General features: G+C 53.6%; 1 protein-coding gene across 2 annotated transcripts in view; it reads right to left on the bottom strand.

The window, feature by feature from the left end:
• Nucleotides 1-23,648, bottom strand: part of GLP1R (glucagon like peptide 1 receptor) — a 31,922-nt gene that overhangs the window by 5,064 nt on the left and 3,210 nt on the right. For both annotated transcript variants that reach the window (XM_074348645.1, XM_074348646.1), the window contains exons 2-13: nt 19,333-19,429; nt 18,495-18,602; nt 13,025-13,143; nt 12,586-12,692; nt 9,012-9,165; nt 8,340-8,499; nt 3,939-3,999; nt 3,328-3,397; nt 3,120-3,208; nt 2,687-2,825; nt 1,756-1,797; nt 129-327 (exon numbers count right to left, since the gene is read on the bottom strand). In XM_074348645.1, the coding sequence (XP_074204746.1) occupies nt 160-327; nt 1,756-1,797; nt 2,687-2,825; nt 3,120-3,208; nt 3,328-3,397; nt 3,939-3,999; nt 8,340-8,499; nt 9,012-9,165; nt 12,586-12,692; nt 13,025-13,143; nt 18,495-18,602; nt 19,333-19,429 (1,314 nt within the window). In that variant the 3' untranslated portion in view covers nt 129-159. The remainder of the gene's footprint in view (nt 1-128; nt 328-1,755; nt 1,798-2,686; nt 2,826-3,119; nt 3,209-3,327; nt 3,398-3,938; nt 4,000-8,339; nt 8,500-9,011; nt 9,166-12,585; nt 12,693-13,024; nt 13,144-18,494; nt 18,603-19,332; nt 19,430-23,648) is intronic.

Genomic DNA, 23,648 nt, shown 5'->3' with positions numbered 1-23,648 from the left:
GTGTGTGTGTGTGTGTGTGTGTGTGTGTGTGTGTGTGTGTGTGTGTGTGCGTGTGCGTGTGCGCGCGCACACGCGCACCTGTGTCACTCCCTCACCCCACCCCGGTCCCCGGGGACAGTCTCTCCCACCTGGGATGGCCACCAGGGAGATCACGTCGAGTCAGCTGCAGGAGGCCTGGCAGGAGGCTGCATACACACTGCTCCCCACAGTGCCCCCGCAGCTCAGGCTGCTGGTGGGACACTTGAAGGGCTTCATGCTGCTGTCCCTCTGGGTGTGCAGGTGCTCAAGCCGCCAACGCTCCCAGCTCTTACGAAACTCCATCTGGACCTTCCATGGGAAAAGGAGGGGAGCAAAAGTCATCATGCAAAGCAACTGCCCACAGAATGGCCCCATTATTACATTAGTAGGGAAGGGAAAAAATCCACTGCATTATATTAAGAGATACAAGGCAAGGCCTTTAGGCACCTAAATTAATATCCCAATAAAATTGTTTATTGTTGTCTCCTATTTTCTGCCTCTTCTCGGGAGAGACTCTGGCTTGATGATCTAATTGGTCTCTTCCATCTCTAAACTCTGTGACGCAGCTGAGTACCTTCCACAGTCCATCACTTTCTTATTTAATGGAAGAGAAGGAGTGACAGAGAGATGCGGGGAGATGGAAGATGGGTGAGAGAAGAAGAGAGTCTTGACTTTAGAGAACTCCCAATTTCAGCTTGGACCACTGAGAAGAGGGACAGCACACCCCTCATAGTGTCCACACAAGACCCTTCTAAAGTCCCCAAGGGCTTTGGCCCAGACCCCAGTGCCTCATGTGGGAAGAAGAGGGGAAGGGGAGAATGAAGCTGAACTAGTAGCAGCGGTGAGGAGGAGACTGCAGACCAAGGCTTCTCAGCCTGGATTTGAACTAATCCCATCCAGGAACTGGTCCCAACCCACAGTGGGTATGGCCCTAGTGAGTTCAGCCATCCAGAATCCCGGCTATGATGGGCTCAGCCCTCCCCAGCAGGAAAAGCCCTCTCAAGAGGGCTGATGCTTGGGGACCAGTTTGCTGGGGCAGAAAGATGCAAATCCAAGTAACACTGCAGAGCCCCAGTCACTTGAGGGCTTGTGGCAGTGCTGTGTGAGCTGGCATGCGATTCTGGTCCCCTAGATGGGCTGCTAGAACCTGCACAGCCAGCCTAGGGTGTTGGGAGTGCTCTTCCAGGAGGTGTTACCACACACTTGCTTCCCAGAGCTTATCTGATGCCCCCAACCCCTGCCCCCAGGCCTCTCCATGCCAGAGTGTCTGGGGCCTGGGCTCTCACTCCCAAGACTGCCAGCTGCTGTAGGTAGTCGGCTCACTGCCAATGCCCCATCCATCCCTGTGCAAACACCCCTCTTCTCCTGCAGAGCTGTCATCCATCTAGCTAAGCCCAGCAAGATGCCTGGCATGGCCACATGCCATCCCTTAAAAGAACTTTCTCTGCACTGAGTGAAGCTGAGATGGCCTGGAGCCTACCTGCCAGGATGGCCCCCAAGCTCATATATGGTTAGGGCATGCCTGCACACGTGTGTGTGTGTGAGAGAGAGAGAGAGAGATGGAGAGACCCACACACAGGAAACAATACATGGATAAGATGCCTTCTCAACTCAAGTGTGTCAGTGGGTGGGTTGGGGTTTCAGCTGAAAAGACTGCTGGGAATCCTCACTGCACAATTCCAGAATGGCCAATGGTAGTGGCCCACCAGGGCCCCCACATCCCTCCTCAGGCCTTACCTCATTGTTGACAAAGCAGTACAGGATGGCCACCATCAGCCCCTGGAAACAAGAGACACGTCAGCAGGAGGAAGCGGGAGGCAGGCACCCTGCAGGCAGGCCCTAGTCTGAAGCCCCTACAGGCTGTAACGCCAACATCCCCTTCCTTAGACTGAGCAGCCCAGGCAGACCCAGAAATGCGGGTGGTGGGTTTTTTCTCCTTTCCTTTCTAGAGGAACAAGAAGGCACCTCGCTCAGAAACTGCAGAAGCTCTTCAACCACCCTCTCCTGACCCGAGAAAGGACACCACCTCTGATCACAGGGAATTTTCCCTGCCCAGCCCTACTGGTTCACTCAGCAGCCCGGTGCTCCAGAACTGGGATGTGTGGGTGTGTGCGCGTGCGCACATGCTCGTGGCCATTCCATAAGCCTCTCCAGGAGCTGGGGCCAGTTTCTCACATTTTCACACCTCCACTGACACTCGCCCTGCTCAGCATCATCTAACACTAGTGGATTCAGTCTTGGCTTTGGAAACAATGTGACCTGGCCAGTCTCATTTTTCCATCTCAGAGCCTCAGTTTCCCCCTCTGTATAATGGGGTAACCTTGCACACCTCCTGGGATTCTAAGAGGATTAACTACACAATGGGTGTAAAGCATCTGGCAGGGTACCCATCACCCGGTAGCAGCCCAGTGGACAGCAGTTGCAATGCCAGGCTGGGTGCCCATGGTGACGTGCAGGAAGGCTTCTTGTCCAAGATGTTTACAGAGAAGACTGGCTTGGGTGTCGGGACACCTGGGACTCTAGCTCTGGCTGTTCTCCCACCACATAACTTCCCCCCAGGCCTCAGGCTGCCCATCTGCCTGGTACAGGCTGGTCTCTCCCCAACCCCAACTCTGGGACTTCTTTGTCCCAGAGGGACAAGGGAGAGAGGTCCCAGCAGCAAGATTACCTGGAAGGAGGTGAAGGAGAGCTCTGTGAACAGCTTGACGAAGCGCAGCATCCCCCGGGCGTGCTCATCCATCACAAAGGCAAAGATGACCTCATGGGTCCCCAGCAGGGGGATAAGTGTCAGCGTGGACTTGGCAAGCCTGAGGGTGGGGTAGAGATGTCATTCTGGACCCCTCCCACGGACTTTTCTCCTTTCTGTGCTCCCAACCCCTGCCAAGGCCTGGCATCTGGGTCACAGACCCCCTCCCCCAGCAAGTACCCCGGCACAGGCTGCCCAGAGAGGAGGAGGTAGACATGGAGGCCCCAGAATCCCAGGAGTTGCTCAGGTCTGGGGCTGAGGGGAGGGCTTGGGGTCCAAGACCAGCACCCCAGGATCTGCCTCTGCTAGAGAGAGGAACTGGGGGTGCCCAGCAAAGGCAGCTCAGTTACATCACCTGCACTTGGTGTCTGTCTTGCACATGAGATTGGCCTTCAGTTTAGACACCACAATGCAGATGACCCGGACAAAGATGAGGAAGTTCACCTGTGGGGCAGATGCGGGAGGGTGGCTGGGGGCCCTCTCAAGATACCCACTTTCCCCCTGCCCTTCCCCCAGCGCCATTCGGGGCCCACCGTAAGTCCCACCCCCACCGTGTCACTCACCCCGATGGCGAAGAGAATGGGCAGCCGGATGATGAGCCAGTAGTTCATGTTTGAGTTCCTGGTCCAGCAGCTGGAGCGGGACGAGAGACATACACAGGTGCCTGGTTGGCCCCTCAGAGCCCCCAGTTCCCAGTATAGGCACAGGGACACACAGGTACATATGGGCACACAGAGTGATACACACCGAGCCACACAAACACTGCCACCAGGAGCTACCCAACAACCAGTCCCAGGAGTCTCACACACACACAGTCCTAAATATACAAACACACTCAGAGTGATGCACACAGCCCCTCCATGAACCTACAGTCACAGTCACTGGTTGTGTGTGCTCAGCATCATACACAAAGTAACAAGCATTTCACTCACAGTTACTATAGAAAAACCCACAGGAGCTCACCACGTACCCCACAGACCCAGCACCCTTGTCATCATACCATCCAGCAAGGGAGGAGGATTAGAGAACTAAATTTGTAAATTAAGCTCCCAGTCCCTCAGTTTATTCTCTGAACAGGTGGTAGCCGCACAGCCTGGGGGCCCAGGAATCGGCATGGGGTTTGAGGATGGGGCCCTCAGCACATCCCCTCAGCCCCTTAGAGCAGGACACTCACCCCTCATCCTCGTAGAGGTACTTGACAATGCCCCAGGGGATGACAAACAGCAGGGGGACACCTGAGAGGAGAGAGGGAAATGGAGAGAGGGGAGGGGCTGGCAGACCAGAGACACTGCACGCACACCTGGAGGCTTCCTTACCTGGGGACTCTCCCGCCTCCAGCCCCTCTCCTTCCCTGGCTCAAACCACCCTTTCTAAGAGGTAAAGAGCTAGACTGGTCTAGGTGCTTGGGAGAATGAGGCAGGAACACCCATCCCAGTCCCCAGCCTCATCCTCAGAGAGGGCTGCCCACCGCACTGGGGCTACGGGACAGCCCTCACAGCCCCCTCTCCTGTGGGCCGGGCACTCTGCCAGGGCTGGCCCCCACGCCGGATGAGGCTGGCTATCTGATGCCACCCACCTGGCCGAGATCCACATGCCCCTCTCAGTCAACGCCTTCAGGTCCTAGAAGCCCCTTCAGGCACACTTCCCTAACCCCCACACCTGCACGCAGCTGGGCAGAAGCCTGGAGCAGGGACAAGGGCCCTGTCCTGACACTGACTGCCCAGCTAACTGCACAGTAACAATGGCTACAGTAACACTTCCCGCTTGGCTGAGGCTTGGTGGTGTGGTTGGCAGCCTCCAGGACGGCCTCCCACCATCCCCACCCCTGGTATTCACACCCTGGTGCGGTCCACGTTCTATCCAGATTGGTCTGTGTGACCACTAAGGCACAGTGGAAGTGATGGCGTGTCACTTCGGAGATTAGGTTATAAAAGGCTTGTCTTCGGTGCTCTCTCAATCTGATCACTTGCTCTGGGGGGACACCAGCTGTGACATGAGGGCACTCAGAGCACCCACAGAGAGACCCCAGTGACGAGGAATGGAGGCCCCTGGCCGACAGCCAGCCTGGACCTGAGCTTCCCGTCAACAACCTCGAGAGTGAGTTTGGAAGTGGCCTCTCCAACCCATTACGCCCTGAGATGACAGCAACCCTGGTCGACAGCTGGACTGCCCCCTCTCTCAGAGGTCCTGAGCCCGAGGCACACCACTCAGCTGAACTCAGAATCCTGACCACAGAAACTGCGAGATATAATTGTTGTTTTAAGCCACTATGTGTGGGATCGTTTGATATGAAACAGCAATGGTTTCCAGTTCCTTGAGGGTAGAGCCTCATTCGTCTTCAGAGCCTCAGCGCCCAGCTCTCCCCGAGAGCTCAGTGCATGTTGGCTGACTTAGCATTGGATCGTCCATCCTCACGTGACAGACGAGGAGATGGATCAGCAGCTCAGGAGGACATAGGTGGGACTAGAATGCAGGACCACAACCCCAAACCCATGCGCACCACCCTCAATGGCTTTCTGCACCAGCTCTTTCCCTGCCTGTCTCTATTGGTGCCTCTCTTAGGGTTAGAGACACATGTGTCTGAGAACGGTCGAGAGTGTGCAAATTAAGGGGTGTGGACACAATGTGTGTGTGGTTGTGGTGGTGGGGTCCACGCGTATGCATGTGTAGCTTTGGGGGTCTCCCCCAGGAGCACATTTCCAGGGCAGAACCCATTCCATTGCCTTTCCTGTCACCATCGTCCACATCCTCAACACATGGATGTCCACCCAATATCAGGTACCGAGCAGCTCGGATGCCTGAGCTACTGTGCTCGACGGTGCAGACAGGCATGGAGGAAGCAGAGCAGCTCACAGCTGACCAGCATTTTTCATCAGATCTCTCTCACCTTGGCCACTGAATTGACACAAACCTGACCTCTCAGCATCTATGATGCTTTAGTAACAGACTTTCATGAGACTGGACAAGGGACAAGTGGCCTCTAAAAGCCCCAGCACATAGCACAGAGCCTGCCACAGAGAAGATGCCCAGTGAGAACGGAACGAATGAATGAATAAGTCAATGTGAGAGTGAGAGAAGGCAAGCTGTCCAGGCAAGAACATGCCATTCCCTGAGCCACACACATGGCTAGAAATCTCTGTCTTGGACATCCCCAGCCAGCTGCTGTCCTTTCTCTGAGGCCCCGCTCCAGGACAGGGGAGCTCACTCATGTTATCGGCTGGACTTGGCGAACTTCATCCTTTCATCAGCATCTCCTTAACAAAGTCTTTAAAAATGCAGGCACAGCTCTGCTGCATGCAAACATTACACACTCCCTGCTGGCTTCATCTTTCTCCCATTTAGAAAATCAACAAGACAGGCTGGAGGAAAAAAGCTTCCAATAAGATACACAGAACTGGCTCCAAGAAGTAATGATTCCCTCGTCCATCACTTGCCTCCTTCCTGTGCAAGGGAGGTTGTGGTGGGTTACGGGGGCACCCGCTGCCCGTGAGCTGCAGCAGAAGCTGACGTGCCTTTTGGGGACTCCCTCATGTGTCAGAGTTCTAATTTTAATTCTTACGTTTGCATATGAAGTTGAAAGGTTTTTTCCCCAAGCATCCCAACTTGGGCTCAGCCTCCTGGCATCACAACAGAGTCCTGGGCTCTCTGTGAATCTCTCTCTCTCTGTCCTTCTGTCTCTCTCTGGATCTCCCCATCCCAATTCCTCAAGAAAAGGATGTTCAGATTGCGAAGGGGGCAGTCCCCCAGGTCCTGCCCTTCTGCCCTCTCAGATTCTGAGCCCTGAGTTGAGGCAGGAGGTGATGGGAAAGGGCTGGCACCCCCTTCCCCATTTCCCACTCGGAGACCTCCAGGACACTGGGTGACCCACCCCCACAACCCTCCACTAACTACCCACGCTCCTCTGTACACACCACACCATGTCTTTGATTGTTCCTGCCCTCAGGTCACCATGGTGACAACACTACCGCACTGATGCTATTTCCCAGAATGGACAGAGTCCCCCACCCAGATGACTGCATTCCCAGAGCTCCCCTTGAGGGCCTATCTCCACCCCCACCCCTAGTTAGCTGCAGGGCTCTCCAGCTGCCCACAGCCGGTTTGACAGCCCCTAGGAGGATGAAGAGGCCTGGGAGGGGAGGAAGGCCAAGAAGGGAGGGGTTGGGCCCTGGGGGAGGAGGGAGGAAGGGTGGGAGCGGGGAGCTGTGTGCAGAGCCCAGGCCCACCTGCCTACTTGTGCAGAGGCCTGAACTTGCTTGGCGGGCCCTCGGGGACTAAAGAGACACAGTGCAGGCCTGAGAACTGTGCAGGGTGGGCAACGGGGCCCAGAGCCTGGGAGGCAGGAGGGCTCATTCCAGTGTCTGCTCTCTGTAAGGCCCTGCCCTCTCTGGGCCTCAGTGCCCTCGAGACACTGATCTGACTAAAGCCCCTTTAAAGGTACTTTTCCACAATAGGGCTACATGGAAGGAAGTAGCTGAGGAGCACCAACAAAAAGGGATGAAGTGTGAGGACAGGGACAGGGAGGCTGAGAGGGCAGGACAGAGCACAGAGCCAGGGGCCAGGCAACCTGAGGCCACTTCCCAAGCAGGCGGGCAGGCCCAGGACAGCCTTGCAAAGGCTCAGGGGCGGGAGCCAGCAGGGGAAGGGGCGCCTCAAGGGAGGAGCATAGCGGTGACTGAGGCAGGAAGTCCCCCTAGGTCAGGGGCAGCCCGAGGCAGGGGAATGTAGGTATGAGAGGAGTGAATGAGTGAGCAGGAGGCCCAGAGGCAGGGCCTGCTCCTCCACCCCAGGGGACACCTCTGTGGGCCCCTCTAGAGGCAGCGCTGTTGCCTCAGTTTCCGGAGTGGCAGGGTGGATTCGAGGGCTGCTGGGGTGGGGTGGGGGGGTCTCAGTCCCTGCCCCATCCCACCCCTGTTCTCATTAGAATCCCTTGTGGCGAAAGGCAGAAGCACAACCAGAAGTGTTCCAGCAAAAAAAAAAGACACATGGTTCTTGGCAAACTTTTTTGGCTAGAACATTTCCAGCTGGGCTCCAGGCACATCCGGGGTCCACCCTTTCCTCAGCTGGCTTCCCGGCAACTGCCTCCCCACCCCACTCCGCTCTCCTCTGAGCCCCCCTCTTCATCATCACGTGACAGAGCTACAGGTCCTTAACCCCCATGCCCAGGGATTCCCTCACCCCCAACCTGGGGCCCGGGACCCTCCATTTCCAGGTGTGGGGCTCTATCTCCAAAGGGTCTTAGGAGCAGGGGTCTTTGAGGACAGTGTCATGATGGCCAATGGTGTGTGTGGTGTATTTGGCCAGATAGAGTGAAGGCCTCTGCTTCTATTAAGGGAGGAGAGTGATGCAAAGGTAGGGGGTTGGACAATGACCTGACAGCCCCAAGGGCAGTGAGGCCTGTCCCCAGGAGGGGGTTCCCTGGTGGCCTCGCCCCTTGGCTCAGCAGTGGGCTCTGAGTACCAAGTTGGACCCCTGGGGGTAGCCTGAAGGCTGCAGTTCCAAGGGAGGGGGTTAGGGTCTCCCATCCCCCATGCCACAGGTCGGGGTGCTGGGAGAGAGGAAGCACAATGGGCCTTACCCCAGCCTATGCTCAGGTAGAGCCTGAAGACGCGCTGCTCGGAGAAGACGGACAGGGCCAGCAGCGTGTACAGGTACACGCCCTCCACCAGCAGCCAGAAGTAATTGGCGGCCACGCAGTACTGCATGAGCAAGAAGACCAGGCGGCAGCCCAGAGAGTCCTGGGGGCAGAGGAAAGGTCTCCAGGGGACAACGGCTCTCTGCTTCTGCCTCTCTCCACTCCCCCCCTGGCCCTGCCTCAGCTGCTAGCCTGCCGTGGTGCATATAGGATGAGAGAGCTAACACCACCCAGCTGCGGCCAGGGCCAAGAATTTGACCTGCTTTAGCTTGTTGAATCCTCACTATCCTGGGTGGAAAAAAACAAACATCATCACCTTAGAGGTGGGAAACCTGAAGCCCAGAGAAGTTAAACGATTCGCCTAAAATTTAGCTAGTAAGTGGCAGAGCTGGGATTCATACCAGGTCTGTTTGCGAAAACCACTCCCCTGAGTCATACTGAGATCTCCCTAAAGGCAGGGCAGTGTCTCTCTCTTAGACTGGGGGCTCCCTGGAGTGGGCTGCCTCTCCCATCAGCCGGGGAGCTCCCTGAGAACCAGCCAGGCCTGGGTGGGGCGAGGGAGCCCGGCCTTCACCATCCATCCCTCCTCGGGCCCTCCCTGGACACACCACACACCTGGTAGGAGAGAAGACCATCCCACTGGTGCTGCTGGGCGGCCGTGCTGTACATCCACTTGAGGGCTGCGTCCTTGATGAAGACGGACAATGCTCGGAGGATGAAGGAGGCAAACAGGTTCAGGTGGATGTAGTTCCGGGTACAGTGCAGGTGTCTGGGGAGAGAGCAGAACCTTCCCTGGCACCATGGCCCACGGTTCTGCTCCACCACCCCTGGTTCTCAGGCTAAAGCACACCTCAGGCATGTGTCCAGCTCTGGGACTGGGCTTCTGTCTTTTTTCCTCTGAGAGTACACTTCTTCCCCATAGCCTTGAAAATCCTTTGGGTCCAGCTCAAGTCCTGCCTGTCCATGAAGCCATCAGCTGTGCGGTTACTGCCACCCCCACCCCCACCCACATTCTGTCCTTTTCTCTGCTGCATCTTCTTTTCTACAAAGTCATGTGCAACCCAAGGGATTCGTGTGAGGACTGCTTTCCCCACTGGGGACTTGTTTGGTTTCTTGATGACAGGCCACATCTAACATGCCTCTGGGCTGCCTTACAGGGGCAGACTACGGTTAAGCGCATGGTAGGAATTCAAAGTATTGGATTCAACTTCAGTATCCTCTCATGCAAAAACATGTAGCAAACTGGAACTATGAGGGCTTTTCTTAACCCAATAAGGGCTATCTACCCAAACAAGGAGCAAACATCATTCTTAACTGAGAAATTTTAGAAGGATTCCCTTTAAAACCAGGAACAAAATAAGGATTATCTAGTCTTAAAGGCTATCACATGTGTTCAACATTGTACTACAGATCTTAGCCACTGTAAGAAGGCAAAGGAAAAATGAATATGAATGAATTGGAAATAAAGACACAAAATTGTCATTATTCGTAGATGATCTTCACAGGAAATCCAAGAGAATCAACACAAATTATTAGAACTAATCAGAGTTCATTCAACAAGGTTGATGATGCATATGTTTATGTACATCAGCAACAATCAAAAAGTAAATTTCAAATGTGCACTATTTTTAACAGGCTACCTAGAAATAAGTCTAACAGAAGATGGGCATGATTTCTATGGCGAACATAGTAAAACTTGCTTAAAATTATTAAAGAAGACTCAAATGACTCAAATTAATGGAATTCACACCAGATTCATGGATAGAAAGACTCACTATCTTGAAACTGTCAATTATCCTCACATTAATTGATACATTCAATATAGCTATAATAAAAATTCCAACAGTGTTGGGTCTTTTTTTTTTTTTTTTTTTTTTGATGGAACTTTAAAAAACTTATAAAGAAGAGCCAAGGGCCAAGAATAATCCAGCTACTCCTAAAGAACCACAATGTAGGGGCCCTGGCTATAAGAGAACCAAGATTTTTAAAGAATCTAGAGTAATCAAGGCACCACGGTACTGGTAAAGGGACAGATAACTAGAGCAATGGAAAAAAACCCAGACAACAGAAACGCACCCAGGTACAGATGACCCTTGCCGCACAGCAGAGTAGGCACTGCAAACCGAGGGAGAAAGAAAGGGTGGGCCGTCGATTAACGGTCCTGATGCAATTAATTGTATGTATATATGGAAAAAGGAAATTAAATCTCTTGTTTCCACTAGAAACAAAAATAAATTCCAGATTCACCAAAAAGCCATAAGGGATGTGCAAAACTTATGACCTTCGGATAAGGAGAGTTTTCTTAAACAAGACCATAAAGAAATTTGGCCTTTGGAAAAGAAATTGATAAATTTTTTAATCAGTTGATAACAATGAATTTTTATCAACTGATAACACTTATTGGTAAATTTTATCAATAAAGTCAGACACATTGATGTATTTTATTCCATTAAAATTAAGGACGTCTGTGCATAAAAGACACCATAAAGTGGAAAAAATAAACCACAGACTGGGATGCTATATCCTGAGTTACTATCCAGAATATATAAGGAATGCCTAAAGCAAAAAAGAAAAAGCCAAAAAGCCAATAAAAAAGTAAGCAAAGGTTACAAACAAGCACTTCACAAAATGACACATAAAAAAGCACTAGATCTCTCTAGGAATCGGAGAGATGCAAGTTAAAATCGTAATGAGATATTTTACACACTTCAGATTAGCAACAGTTAGGTCTGAAAATATGAAATATTGGTGAGGATGTTAAGCGAAGGGAACTCTCATGTATTAATGATGAAAAGGCAAACTGGTATGACCACTTTGGAGAGCAACTTCACAACACCTAATACATTTGCAATAGCACGTGGTGTTCAGACCAGGCAATTCTACTCAGAGGCACGCGCCCCTGGAGAAATGCACAAGGGGTCATGGGTAAGAGTGTTCTTCATGGCAAAGTTTATAATTCAGAGAAGAAAAAAAAAAAAGAGAAACACTTCAAATGTCCATTAAAAGGATAACAAGTAAATAAATTATAATATATCATACAACATAAACATAAAATCATACAGCATACAACTAAAATGGCCAGGAAAGGGAGGGGACTAGCTTAGTGGTAGAATACATGCTTAGCACTCACGATGTCCTTGCAGGACCTCCATTAAAAAAATTATATGTGTGTGTGTATGTGTGTGTGTATATATATATAAAGAGAGAGAGAGAGAAAGGGAGGCTTTTTTTAAATGAATGAAACAGAACCACCTACACCAACATGAATGAACCTCACAAAAACAACATGGGGCCAAAAATAACATTGTGGAAAAACACATCCAACACACCAATAAAAACACGCAAAACTCACACTACATACTTTTATAGATACAAATGTGGTATAAGTATAGAGAGATGCATGGGAATTATAAGCAGCCCCTCAGGGTTCCCTCTGGTGGGTGGGCAGGGAGGGTTACCCAGGGAAGCTTAACCATGTGGTAGGCTTTAGTTTGTGTACACAGGTGATTGTAGAATCAGGCACTGGATTTTCAGATCTCTGAATGCTTCCTAATAAAAGGGGAGAATGTTCATCGAGTGAATACGTTTACTGAGCACTGACTGTGTGCCCAGCCCTGACTGTGCCAGGAGCTATGGGGACCGCAGGAGGAATGTCACCTCTGCTGTTCCTGCTGGCTGGTGTCCTGAGCTCCCTGCCTTTAGAATCCCTCCTGCCCTTAAACCCAGCCCTCCCGGACCACAGTGCAGAGGGAGGGGGGAGAGCCTGGTACTCTGGAAAGAATGGCTCATCTAGGTTAGACTTAGGGAAGAACTTGCCCATGGGGGCTGACAAGCTCCAAAGAGGGCAGATTCTCTAAACCCTTGAGGTCTTGTCTAAAACCAGACTGAATTTCCAATTAAGATACACGTGCGCACTGGAGAGGATGTCCCATATTCCTACCATCCATTGTTAAGGTGTGGGGCATGTGCTGCGTGTGTGTGGGGGTGGTGGTGGTGTTTGCTTTTCCTTTTTTGCAGGATTATACACACACATTTAGACAGTAGAGATTAGACTAAGTACACAGTGCCACAGCCTGTGTTTTCAGTCTCACAGCCTACGGTATGGGCTCCCTGGATATCTCTTAGGAGAGGAACCTGCTGCATTGTTGCCTTGGTTTGCTGCCCCCTCCTCTAAAAGCAGCCCCCTTACCTGAAGCCCAGGAGGATGGCCGAGGCGATGACCAGCGCGGAGAAGGAGAGCGCATAGCCCACTGTGTAGATGACGTAAAGGGACAGAAGATGCTCCTCCGGAGAGCTCTGTGTGCACACAGGGGAGACACTGTCCAGGGGCACCAGGGGCGGCCCACAACCCTCCTCTCCCACATCCTTCTTTCCCATGGGGCAGGGGCAGAGGTGGGGCCCCAGCTCAGCCCCACTGGGGATCCCAGAACTAAGAAAGAGAATAACCTATGGCTATGGTCCTTGGATTTCCAGGGCCCTGTTCTAAGGCCGGAGAGGTGAACACACGCCACCTCTGTCTGGAAAGCATGGTTTGCAAAGCCCCCAGAGGCAGGGTGATGGGCAGATGGCCACAAACCAACTCGCCAGATGCCCAGGTCCCTGCTTTCCCTGAGAACCCCTCAACTCACTCGGTCCCCTCGCTTGGACTCCTCGCACTCGGACAGGTCCCTCCAGGGCCGGCTAGAGTTGTCCTTGTGCAGCCACAGGCCATCAGCGGTGCAGAACCGGTACACATGACCCTGCAGCACTGGGGCAGAGGGACCAGGAGCTGAGCCAAGGCCACCTGCCCCTCATTCCTCTCCACCCAACGGGTCACCCTGCTGCCCTAAAATGGACCCCTCAGAGTTAGCAACACCTGCTCCCCTACACACACACACACACACACACACACACACACACACACACTCGGGCCTCCCTCCCCTGCCAGATGCCTGTTTGGCCCAGGGACAGGGTCACAAAGGTGACCTGCCAGGCCCATCCTCAGCCTTTTCTCTTCGCCACCCTGGGATGCAGTTTGATGAATTCCTGCTTTGAGGTGAGAACACTAGCCCATTTCCATAAAGCTCCTGAGAGAGACACAGCCCTGCCCTCAGGGACCCCAGTCTGAGGGAGACAGCCCCACCCTGGCTGGCAGTGGCTGCTCACAAGTTTCCAGGTGGAGAGGCAGCTGTAAGGGCAGGTCTGTGGAAGAAGCTCAGTACATGGGTGCCTGAGGGGAGAATTGCCAGCCCCAGGGCTTACCCCCCAGGGCCGAGGAGGGACGTGCCATCTGAGATGGGCTGTATTTTACAGTTCACAGACTGTCAACTCATCCACTGCTGTTATGTCCCTTTACTTCAGGGACCCGTGACAGCCCTCTGCCCTCAGGGTCAGGCATCGGCAGGGCCTGGCAGTGGGACCCTGGTCCTTCCTGAGCCGGCCCCCGTATCCCAACACAGCCTCCCCACTAACTCTCTCCTTTCTCCGGCTCCCTGTCACAAACCCTGACCCAGGTCCCGCTTTGGGAGATAGAAGTTATCTGGTAATACCATGGGATAAATCAGCTTGCAGCATCACTGCTTCTAGAAGAAACTGCATTTGAAGAGACTTCTCCAGGAAGAGAAACAAAAACCTGAAAATCTAATGGCGGGACTTCCGGCAGTGGGAGGAGCAGTGTCCCAACAGCCCCCGATGTGTTTACGAACATGATCAGGAAAAGAAAAGGCAGAGAAGGGGAGGCACAAGGTCTGATTTTAGCAACCCGAAGGGCCCCCGAATGCCTCTCATCTGCTGCATTGGTGCCTGGAATTCTTCACCGGGGGCTGGGTCCTCTGAAAGGAGGCCAAGACCAGTTTTCAGAGATAGATGACCCCAGAGCAGTAATGGGGACCTGGGCTGACTCCATGGGGAGTGAGACAGATGTCAGAACCTTCTCTGGCAGCCTGTTTGGATGTGAGGAAGTGGAAGACAAGAGGAGGCAGAGGGGCCAGGGGAGGGGAGAGGACACACAGATGGGGCCCAAACCTTCAAAGTGCCATTTCTCCAGGACTCAGCCCGCAGAGCATGACCTTAATAATAGCCACCTGCCACAGCTGGCTCAGGGCCTGGCAAAGAGGAAGCACTCAAACTGCTGATTCCCTTCCCACATGCCCCTTACATACCCTCTTTGTAAGCTGCAGACCCACAGAATTGGGTTTTGAACACCTGTTGTATGCCTGACATCACAACCATCTTACAAGGTAGGCACGGTTAATCCCATTCTACAGATGAAGAAACTGAGCCTCTGAGAGGCCAAGTGACTTGCCCAAGATCATCTAGCCAGGAAGTGGCAGAATCAGGATTCAATCCCCCAGCTCTCTGCCTCCAGAGGTCAAAAGTTAGCAGCTAAACTCCCTGCTAACAGTCATCAATGACGAAGTGCCATTTCTCTGCCCTTCCTCTAGGCTTGGATTTGCCAACAACCAGTGTCCTCCTAGCAGTTCCTCTTGCCAGTGTGGACCCCAGCAGTGCATGCCAGTCTCAGGCTCTCCGTTCAGGGCCAGCTGTGAGGCCAGGGAGGCAGTGTGTGCACAGATGTGTGTGTTACTGGCACAGTGTCAAGGGATCATTGTGTCCCTGAGCTCAGTGAGCCTATGTGAGTGTGTCTGTCAATTACCCTTCATTAGCAGCAAATAGTAAAAGTCAAGGCTGGTTCCTGACCGGGCCTGTGGTCCCCAGATGCCCATCTTGGCTGGACGTGGGGTGGGCCTGGGCACAGCCCAGCTCATCAGCCCAGCTTTATCTGGCCCAGGAGCTGCTTAGTAAATCACAGCCAGGGGCTTGGCTCCGGTCTTGTCAACACCAGGAGGCAGCAGGCCACATGCCAGGAGGCCCAGGGATATTTCATTAAGTCAGACCCTGGTGCTGGAAATAAAACCCCCAATTAAACACTTCCCCTCCCGGAAACTGCAGCGGCGTCTGTAATCAAGCTAACAGCCGCCCTTCCACGTGGATGCGGGCACTCAGAGCTGTGGAGAGCCGCTCATGAATCCATTAACTCCTGCACCTGGCAACAGCAAAGGCCGGCAAGGACTCCTGGGCCCCCATCTCCCAGACCAGGAAGCTGAGATTTGGAGAGGGTGGTCCCAGGCCCTCCCCAGAGTGCTGGAATGAGGGTCAAAGGCAGGGCTCCAACTGAAGGCATCAGCTGGGGGTGGGAGTGAGGGGTAGTGCATCACGTCACAAACCAGAAGGAGCTCAGGTTCTGAACTACAGACTTGAGTTCAAATCCTGGCTCTGCCCTCAACCAGCTATGGGACCTCCCCAGGTCTCAGTTTTCTCATCTGTAAAATGAGAACCATGATAACTTCCTAGGTCTGTGGTGTGAGGATTAGGAGATAAGACAGGTGTTAGGTCTTCAAAACAGGATCACGATGGAAGCCCTGCGGCTGCCCAACCCCGATTCCTCAAAAGGGCACCCCGTCACTGGGGTGGGGCTGGAGCTTAGGACCCCACCTCAGCTGGAACTCCTACGGGGCCACCCCGGCCTCCTGTGAAAGCTTCCAGGCTCAACAGTACTCAAAGGAGGCACCTGTCTGAGTTTCTAAGAATTGTGAGTTATAGGCTATTTTAAAAACATTTTATGGATCTCCTAAAATTAGAACCAAGCTAACAAACAAGTTGGGATCAGGAGGAGGTGCAGCTAATGAGACTGGAATGATTTGTAATAAACAGATCAGTTGTTTGTGGGTAAACAAGGCTGTTGGAGGGCCCGCAGGCAGCAGCAAGCTCTCTGAAGTCACTTCAGCCTTCTGGTTTACACAGAAAATCTTGTGGATGAGAGGCATCTCCTTGGAACACCTTCCTTCCTTGACTCATCAGCTTTCACCATCTCCGTGCAATCCCCAAATCTGAATCAGAGGGGTCAGAATTTAAGGACTTGGCCAGTTTCCCTGGGACATTGTACAGCTCTGAGGCCTGAGGCCTAGCCCCATCTCCAAGGTGGTGCCTGGATGTCCTCCCTCCTTGGAGGGCCCTCCTTCCTCCTCTCCATCTGCCTGTTCTCTCAGGCCTGGCTCCCATGTCACCTCCTTTTGGTAGCCTTCCCGATGCCACACCCCATGCAGAAGAGGGGGCTCTGACCTCCCTTAGCACCCCCTGGGGCCCCGAGCTGACCTCTTCAGCCCCATGGTGAGGGTCACCCCTTCTCCCCAGTGCACACACACTCACACACCCCTAAGGTCTTACTGACAACACTCGCTCCTGACACAATCCAAGCCAGGTGTCTGGTAACTGCTTTGAACTTAATTATTTAATTAATTAGTCCCGCACTCCTCCGCCCTGCTCTGCAAACCCAGGAGGCTGACCCCTGTGGACAGCATCGCTTGGGCTCCCTGCCCTCTGCTGGGTTTGGCCAATGGGAGACACCGGCAGAAGGTAGGAGGGTGGAAGGAGAGAGAGGCCAGGGTATTTCTCTCTTGCTCCCTTCTTGCTTTGATTCTGAGGTTCTGGCAGTGGCTTTGCCCCTCTGTGGCCACAGTCCTGCCCTGCTGGTGACCTCTCTACCACCATGACCTCCGGTGTCATGAGGGCTCCATAACACCGTTCCCGCCCCACTCCGGTCTGGGGATGTTAAAGTTCCCCACTGTTGCAGTCCTTGGTGCTTTACCTACCTCACTGGCCCCTTAACCCCACCCAGCCTCTGTAAGTGGCCCCTCCATCAAAGCCTTTTCAAATTCCCAGCTGAGTGTGTTTTCTGCTGTGACCCTGCCTGAGACCCGTCCCCCTCCTCCTTCTCCCCAACCCTAACTCCCACTGTGTGGTTCTTCCACAGGCTACTCCCTTGATCAGGCCAAGGCAGTTCCAGAACTGCCCCCTCCCCGCTCCCCATGCCCTGAGAGGGGTGAGGGAAGCCGCCGGTGCCAGCCTCAGCCAGGATATGCCAGAAACAGCAGTTATCCTGCAGGAGTCCGGGGTGGTTGTCTCTGCAGGGAGAGGGGAGAGGGAAGCAGAGTCTGTGATCTTGAGTGTCAAAAAAAGGGAGTGAATTAGCTTGGTGAATCCAGGGAGGGGGCGGAGGCGGCGGAGGCTGGCAGGGGGCCTGCGCAGTGGCCGTTATCTTCATGGAGAAAGCAATAAAACCATGTTCACTCATAAACGGGCACCACCAGGACCTATTTCCTGCTCAAATAAAATTAAAGGTGATGGATGGAGCCGCAAGCGGCAGGCAAGCTGGGGGCGGCTTAGTGCTGAGTGATGGGCCCTGTCCTGCACCTGGCTCCCTGGGGTCTAGAGGCCCGGCCCAGGCTGGCCAGGCAACCAGTCCCAAACCTTTGAGGGGCAGGGAAAGTGTGTGTATCGGGAAAGTGGGGGAGGTAAGTCAGGTGGGTGAAAGAAATTAACAGCAACCAATCCTGACACCCCCAATCACCTGGCTTCATCCCATCTCCCACATGGCCAGCAAAGGCAGAGGAACGTCTAGAAATTCACTCAAGCTCACACAGCCACTTAGAACACCAGCAAGCAAAACTATGACTGTAGGACTCAACTTTTTCATCTACGGGGAGAGGGCAGGCAGCTCAGACAGGAGCAAGCTGGGGAGGGCCTGGGGGACAACCCCACCAAGGCTCTGATCACTACTCCCATCTGGGTTCATTGGAGCAGTGAACCCCTGAAGAGTCTGCAGGGGCTCTGTGCCACCACCAGGTAGTGGCACCTACAAACACACATCACACATACACACACACACGTGCGTGCGGGCGCATCAGAGCAATGACACCTCAGGGTAACCCCACCTCCACCCCAAGGCCCCAGGATCTGTTCCTTCCTGACTCCTTTCCTGACTACTAGATGCAGGAGTGCTCACAATTCTCTCTTAAGTCAGACCGCACACTTTCCACACAGACCCCACTTGCCAGCACAGGCCTCAGGCTCAGGTTACACCTAATCCCACCTCCCCGCACCCCACCCTCAAGGACAGACAGACAGACCACCATTAGGAGGCCTAAAGACCCTCTGGGGTGGGGAGGGCTAAGTCTCAGCAGAAAGAAAGTAGCGTGCAGCCCGCCCCAACTCCACCCCAGCTCTCTGGTCTCCTAGACACAGGGGAGGGGAGGTTCATATGCGGAAAAGGGAACTCACCGCTGCTGGCCCAGGGCAGGTACCAGGGGCAGCTGACATTCACGAAGGAGCCCGGTGGCCCATCTGGCCAGCAGGCATAGTCGTCAAAGGTCCGGTTGCAGAACAGTCCTGTTGTGGGGCGATGGTGTCTGAGTCCCAGCCTGGCTGGGGTGCTTTCCCCTACTTTGCCCATTCCCCACCTGGGAGGCTGGTGAGCAGACCTGGGCCAGGCCAGCCTCAGCAGAGGCTTCCTACCTGCCCAGCTACGCAAGGGGACTGGGTCACTTAGCAGCAGTGGAACTTTGAGCAAAGTACTTAAGGTCTCTGTTTCCTTACCTGTAAAATGGGGGTGATCTCTGAACCACAGCGCTTTGTAGGGACAAATGGTATGTGCAGTGTAGATTTCCGAGCATAGGAGGTGCTCAGTAAACCATCCGCATGGGCCAGGTCTTAAATTACAGACCACAGATGAGGGGGATGGTAGCTCACCAGGCCAAGAGAACCTTCATCAGGTCACTGGTGACCGCAGGTCAGAACTGGACCCCAGGCCTAGCTGGCTCCATCCTCTCCTCTTTAAACCACCCCACAAACTCCCCCAAACATATATTCCTATACCTAGGAATAAGTGGGTTAGGCCTCCCACCCCTGCACAGGCCAGGAAGTGCAGAGGAGGATCCAGAATGGCAGGCCAGGGCCCGGCTCCTGCCGGCTCCAGCCAAGGGCGAGGGGGAATATGGCAGCAACCAGACGACACCCCAAGGCACAGAGCAGATGTGGCATCCTAGGGAGGCAAAGGCTGCCCAGCCAGGCTTGGGGGCCTCCCGGGAACAGGCTGGGCAAGGGCCCCACCTGGACTCACCTGTGGCTGGGAGCGGAGCCTCACTCAGGAAGCGCTGGCACTGGCGCCGGTATTCTCGCCATTTCTGCACTGTCTCTGAGAGGGACACAGTGGCACCCTGGGGAGAAGAAAGAAATGGGGGCCCCTTGGGTCCAGCCAACGTCCCTTTTACCTCCTATCCCCACGCACACTTGGTTTCTTGATCTCCAGGGGACCTCTGGGCCCCAAACTCCACCAGGCACTGGCCATCTCTGAAAGGGGGTGACAACCTGAACAGGGGCTCCAGGTGGGTGTTTTCCATCTCCATCCTGAAGGGCACCAGTGCATAGCTTGATGTGTAGTAAGTGGCAGTGAGTGACTACGGAAAGGATGCTATGGGGGTGAGTGGGTGGAGGGGGAGGGAGAGTGTGTGTCTCACTCAGTGTCCCATCTGCCCTCACCCACGAGAGAGAGCTCCTGAGGGCCCTGGGTTCGTGACTGCCATGGGCTCCTTTCCAGCGCCCAGTCAGCCTGCCTGTGAAGTTCTCACACTTTCATCCACCATTCTAGAAGGGGACATGTAGGCCCAGAGTGGGAGAGAGGCTCAGGCAAGGTCACACAGGGCCCCAGGAGCAGAGCTAAGGCTGGGACCCAGAGTGCCCCAGATAGGTGACTTGGTGGAGTACTGGAGGGTGCAGGCCGCAGTGGGATTCAGTGCTGCAGAGCCTGGTAACGCTTCCCTCCAGCTTCCATCCTACAGAATGCAATCACGTTATCTGGGAGGCAAACACGACCTCCGTCGGTCTCCCCCTCACATAACAACACAGATCAAATATTCACTCCAGCTTCTATCAACGAGAAGTTCTAAGGACATGGGGTGAAGGGGTCAGAAAAATCCCAGAACATGGAGATCATTTTCCTGCAATGGGAGGGGTCCCGCTATCTCTGAGTAGGGGGATATGAACCTCAATGTTCAGATAATGTAACAGAATAGGCTTTTTAGCAGAGACCCAAACAGACCCACCCAAATGAGAATTCTCCATTTCCACACATTTTAGTGCACTTCCTTTACATATGTCTTGGGACTGTGTTTCTTTTTCATTTGTATTTTTTCCTGAACAGGCTTAAGATTATAAATATTCCTCATTTAGAGGCTGCAGATACTAAAATGACCAGGCAGCCCCTTGTATAAAATTTAAGACTTATTCATAATTTAAAACAAAATTTCACTTTTTGAAATTACAATAATATACACGTGTGCTGAAATCAAAGTAGCTTCTTTTTGGAAGCCTGCATCCTTGACGGGTGGTGCCCTAAGCACACACTGGATCTGGTTTCTGGATAATCCTGCCCGGATTTGAGCTGAGTGGTGGCTATGAGATACTTCTCATAAAGACACAGGTTGTCATATGCCCATCCCTGGCCGCACAGGAAGCCCCAGCCACATTCTTGGAGTAAGTGTGCAGAGGCCAAGGCAGGAATGCCCGAAGGACAGTGGTCTTCTGAGGGCAAAGGTCAACTGTATTTGTTTTTAAACAAATGAACAAACAAACAAGGAATCAAACAAGCAGCGAAGGCAGGGTCCTGATTTTTGCTACAGCTGAGGGGCTGCAACAGTTTTCATTAGGGCCAGTCCTGGTGGATCACCTCCCCGCCACCACCACACCCCCTTCCCTCCTCCTCCTGTCCCTGAATGCAGCAGCTGCTGGTGGTCAGAGCAGAAGGACTGGGGAGAAACCCTCCCTGATCTCTCTTTCTAGGAAGAAAGTAGGCTGGAAGCAAGGTCACTGCTGGGAATTGGGGCAGAAGGTGTGTCTGGGGCAAGGGAGTAAGGACAAGGAAGCATGGAAACTAGAAGTCTCGATGGGATTGGGGATGGGGGTGGGGGAGTGGGGCTCAAGGCTAAGGACAGCACCGTGAAGGCCAATCTGGCCGCCAACACCCCAGGGAGCTTCCAGATACAGGCAGCCCTGACACCTGCTCTGAGCAGAGCTTCCAACATGAAACTATATGCAGACTGGGGCTCCCCGAGGGCAGGGCTGCGTCTCCCTCAGAAAGAGAGCTTCCTGACACATGGGTCCTCTGTCTTCTTCCTGTACCAGCACAAGTTCTCTAAACACTGCTCACCACACCCCCTCTCCAGACACACATAACACCAACTACCAGGACCTCTGGCCTCTCCCCACTTGGTGTTTATGGAAGTTAATTGTGCCAGGCTCTGGGTGGTGGGGAGGGATGGGGGAACACAGGGAACATAAAGATGAATGGCAGAGCCCTGGCCTAAGACAGCACCATGTCCTCAGGTGGGGTGGGGTCAAATGCTCTGCAGGACACAGCAGAGAAGGCAGGGGATGAAAGTGCTCAGGGAGTGGTTGGGACAGGGCTCAGCGCAGACTCGGGAGCCCCAGGGGACTCCAAGGACTGTGAGCTGGGGGTTAAACAGGGGTGTGTCGGGGAGAGACTGAGCTAGCAAGGGCAGAGGGTGGGCATTTCATCAGGGCAGGGCCAGCAGGAACAGAGATGCAGAGACGGGGACATCAGTGCTCCGGCAAGCAGAGGAAAGCCTTGCACTGAGGTTCAGGAGGATTTTCTGGGCCAGAGAGAGAGCAGTGAACAAATGCGAGGCTCTGGTCTGGGTCAAGGCTGGGGCCACCTGGTACAGCAGGGCTCAGGAGCTCAGGAGAACACAGTTACACAGAGAAGGGTGAATAGCTCTGGCTTTGGGCTCAGAGCCAGACCTGATCCTGGCTCTCCCATAAATTAAGTTTGTGACCTTGTGCAAGAGTTTCAACTTCTAGCCCCAGCTTACCCCTGTGCAAATTGGGGATAATAATAGTCCCCATCTGCCCCGGATTGTTGTGAGCATTAAGTGAGCTGATGCTTAGAATGGCTCCTGGTACATGGAAAACTCGCAGTCAACAGCAGCCGTCCCATGTATGGCGAAAGGGCAGAGTGGAATGGGCAGCTGGGTTTCCCGGGAGTCAGGGTCCCATCCCTCCCTCATTTCAGGATCAACAAACTCCTAACAGGAGGAAATGAGCATACTTTCACGCCAAGGACTGATCGATCATTTTGCTTAATTTGAAACATCTTCCAGCAGCAAACATAGCCGGTAGCAAAGCCCAGTGAGGATGCCCAGGCCTCCAGGCCCACAGGCAGGAAACTGAGGTGGGCACAGCCTCCCACCACCCCACTTCCCCCGTCCCATTTTATCCTCCTATGATGTGAGTCCCTGTCCAGGCCTGGTGAGGAGGCGCTGGGGGTGCTGCATGGAGGAGAGGATGCGGTGGTGGATGCCCCTGCCCTTCAGAGGCAGCAGAGCTGGCCTGGAAAACAGCAGCAGTTGGGGGCTGTGGGGCCAGGGTGAGGGCAGGCTGGCAGTTTTTAGAATCAGGATTTGCCAGGCTTCATGGGGTCTCTCTGATGGGGGCATGGGAAGGCAAATGGGATGATGCTCAGAGGGGAGGTTACAGTAAGGAAGGGGCATCTCTCAGATTCAGGAGTTTGGGGAGGAAGCAGGAGATGAGAAAGAGGACCCCAGGAAGGAGTGGTGTGCAGGATAGAGCACGGGACAGAGTCACGAGTTCTCGGTTTAAATTCCAGCTCTGTCTGTTAATGTGGGACGGATGGGCCACACATTAGTCTTTTGGGGCCTCAGGTTCCTCATCTGTGAAATGGGCATATCATTCTTCTCAAAGACTTTCTGTACAGACCAACAAGATAAAGTAAGTGAAAGCCTTTAGGAAATATCCACCCCAGTACAAGTGGGTGGTGTTTGGAGGAAGAAGAGTAGGAAGACAAGGATGTGGAAAGAGTGGTCACTGTCGAGGGGAAGGGCTTCCCAACACCCTGGGAAGGCACTCCTCCGAATGCTGGCTGCTACCCTGAAAAATCCCTCCAGTTTCATTTCTCGGTGTGAAGAAGAAATCAGATTCTTTCCTTTTTGGGGAACCTTTTTGATTGAGGGGAAGGAGGAATAAGAGGCCACCGAGGTGGGAAAAATGGGAGAGGGCCTCCCCAAAAGAGAAAGAGGGCTCCAATGACACCTCTGAGGCCTCCCGACTGATGCAGCCCTGCACCTTCTCCAGATCCCAGCCTCCTTCCTCTCTGCCTGCCTCCCAGAGCCCAACCATCCCTGATGGCCTCGGGGACCTGGAGGGGTGGCTCTTGGCCTCATTTTTTTTTTTTCTCAAAGTCTCCCTGAGCCGAAGGGCAGGGAAAGAAAACCACACACACATTCTCACATGCACCAGACCCCTCGCATGTTTACACTGTCACGCACATGTTTACACACTGAGACATGATACAGAGTCTCTAACACGAACACACAGACTGTCAGGCACACGCTGGCATGCGGA

This window comes from Camelus bactrianus, chromosome 20 (genome assembly GCF_048773025.1).
Source record: "Camelus bactrianus isolate YW-2024 breed Bactrian camel chromosome 20, ASM4877302v1, whole genome shotgun sequence".
Lineage (NCBI taxonomy): Eukaryota > Metazoa > Chordata > Mammalia > Artiodactyla > Camelidae > Camelus > Camelus bactrianus.
The sequence above is the reverse complement of the archived record's forward strand: the minus strand, read 5'-3'. Positions and strand labels throughout refer to the sequence as shown.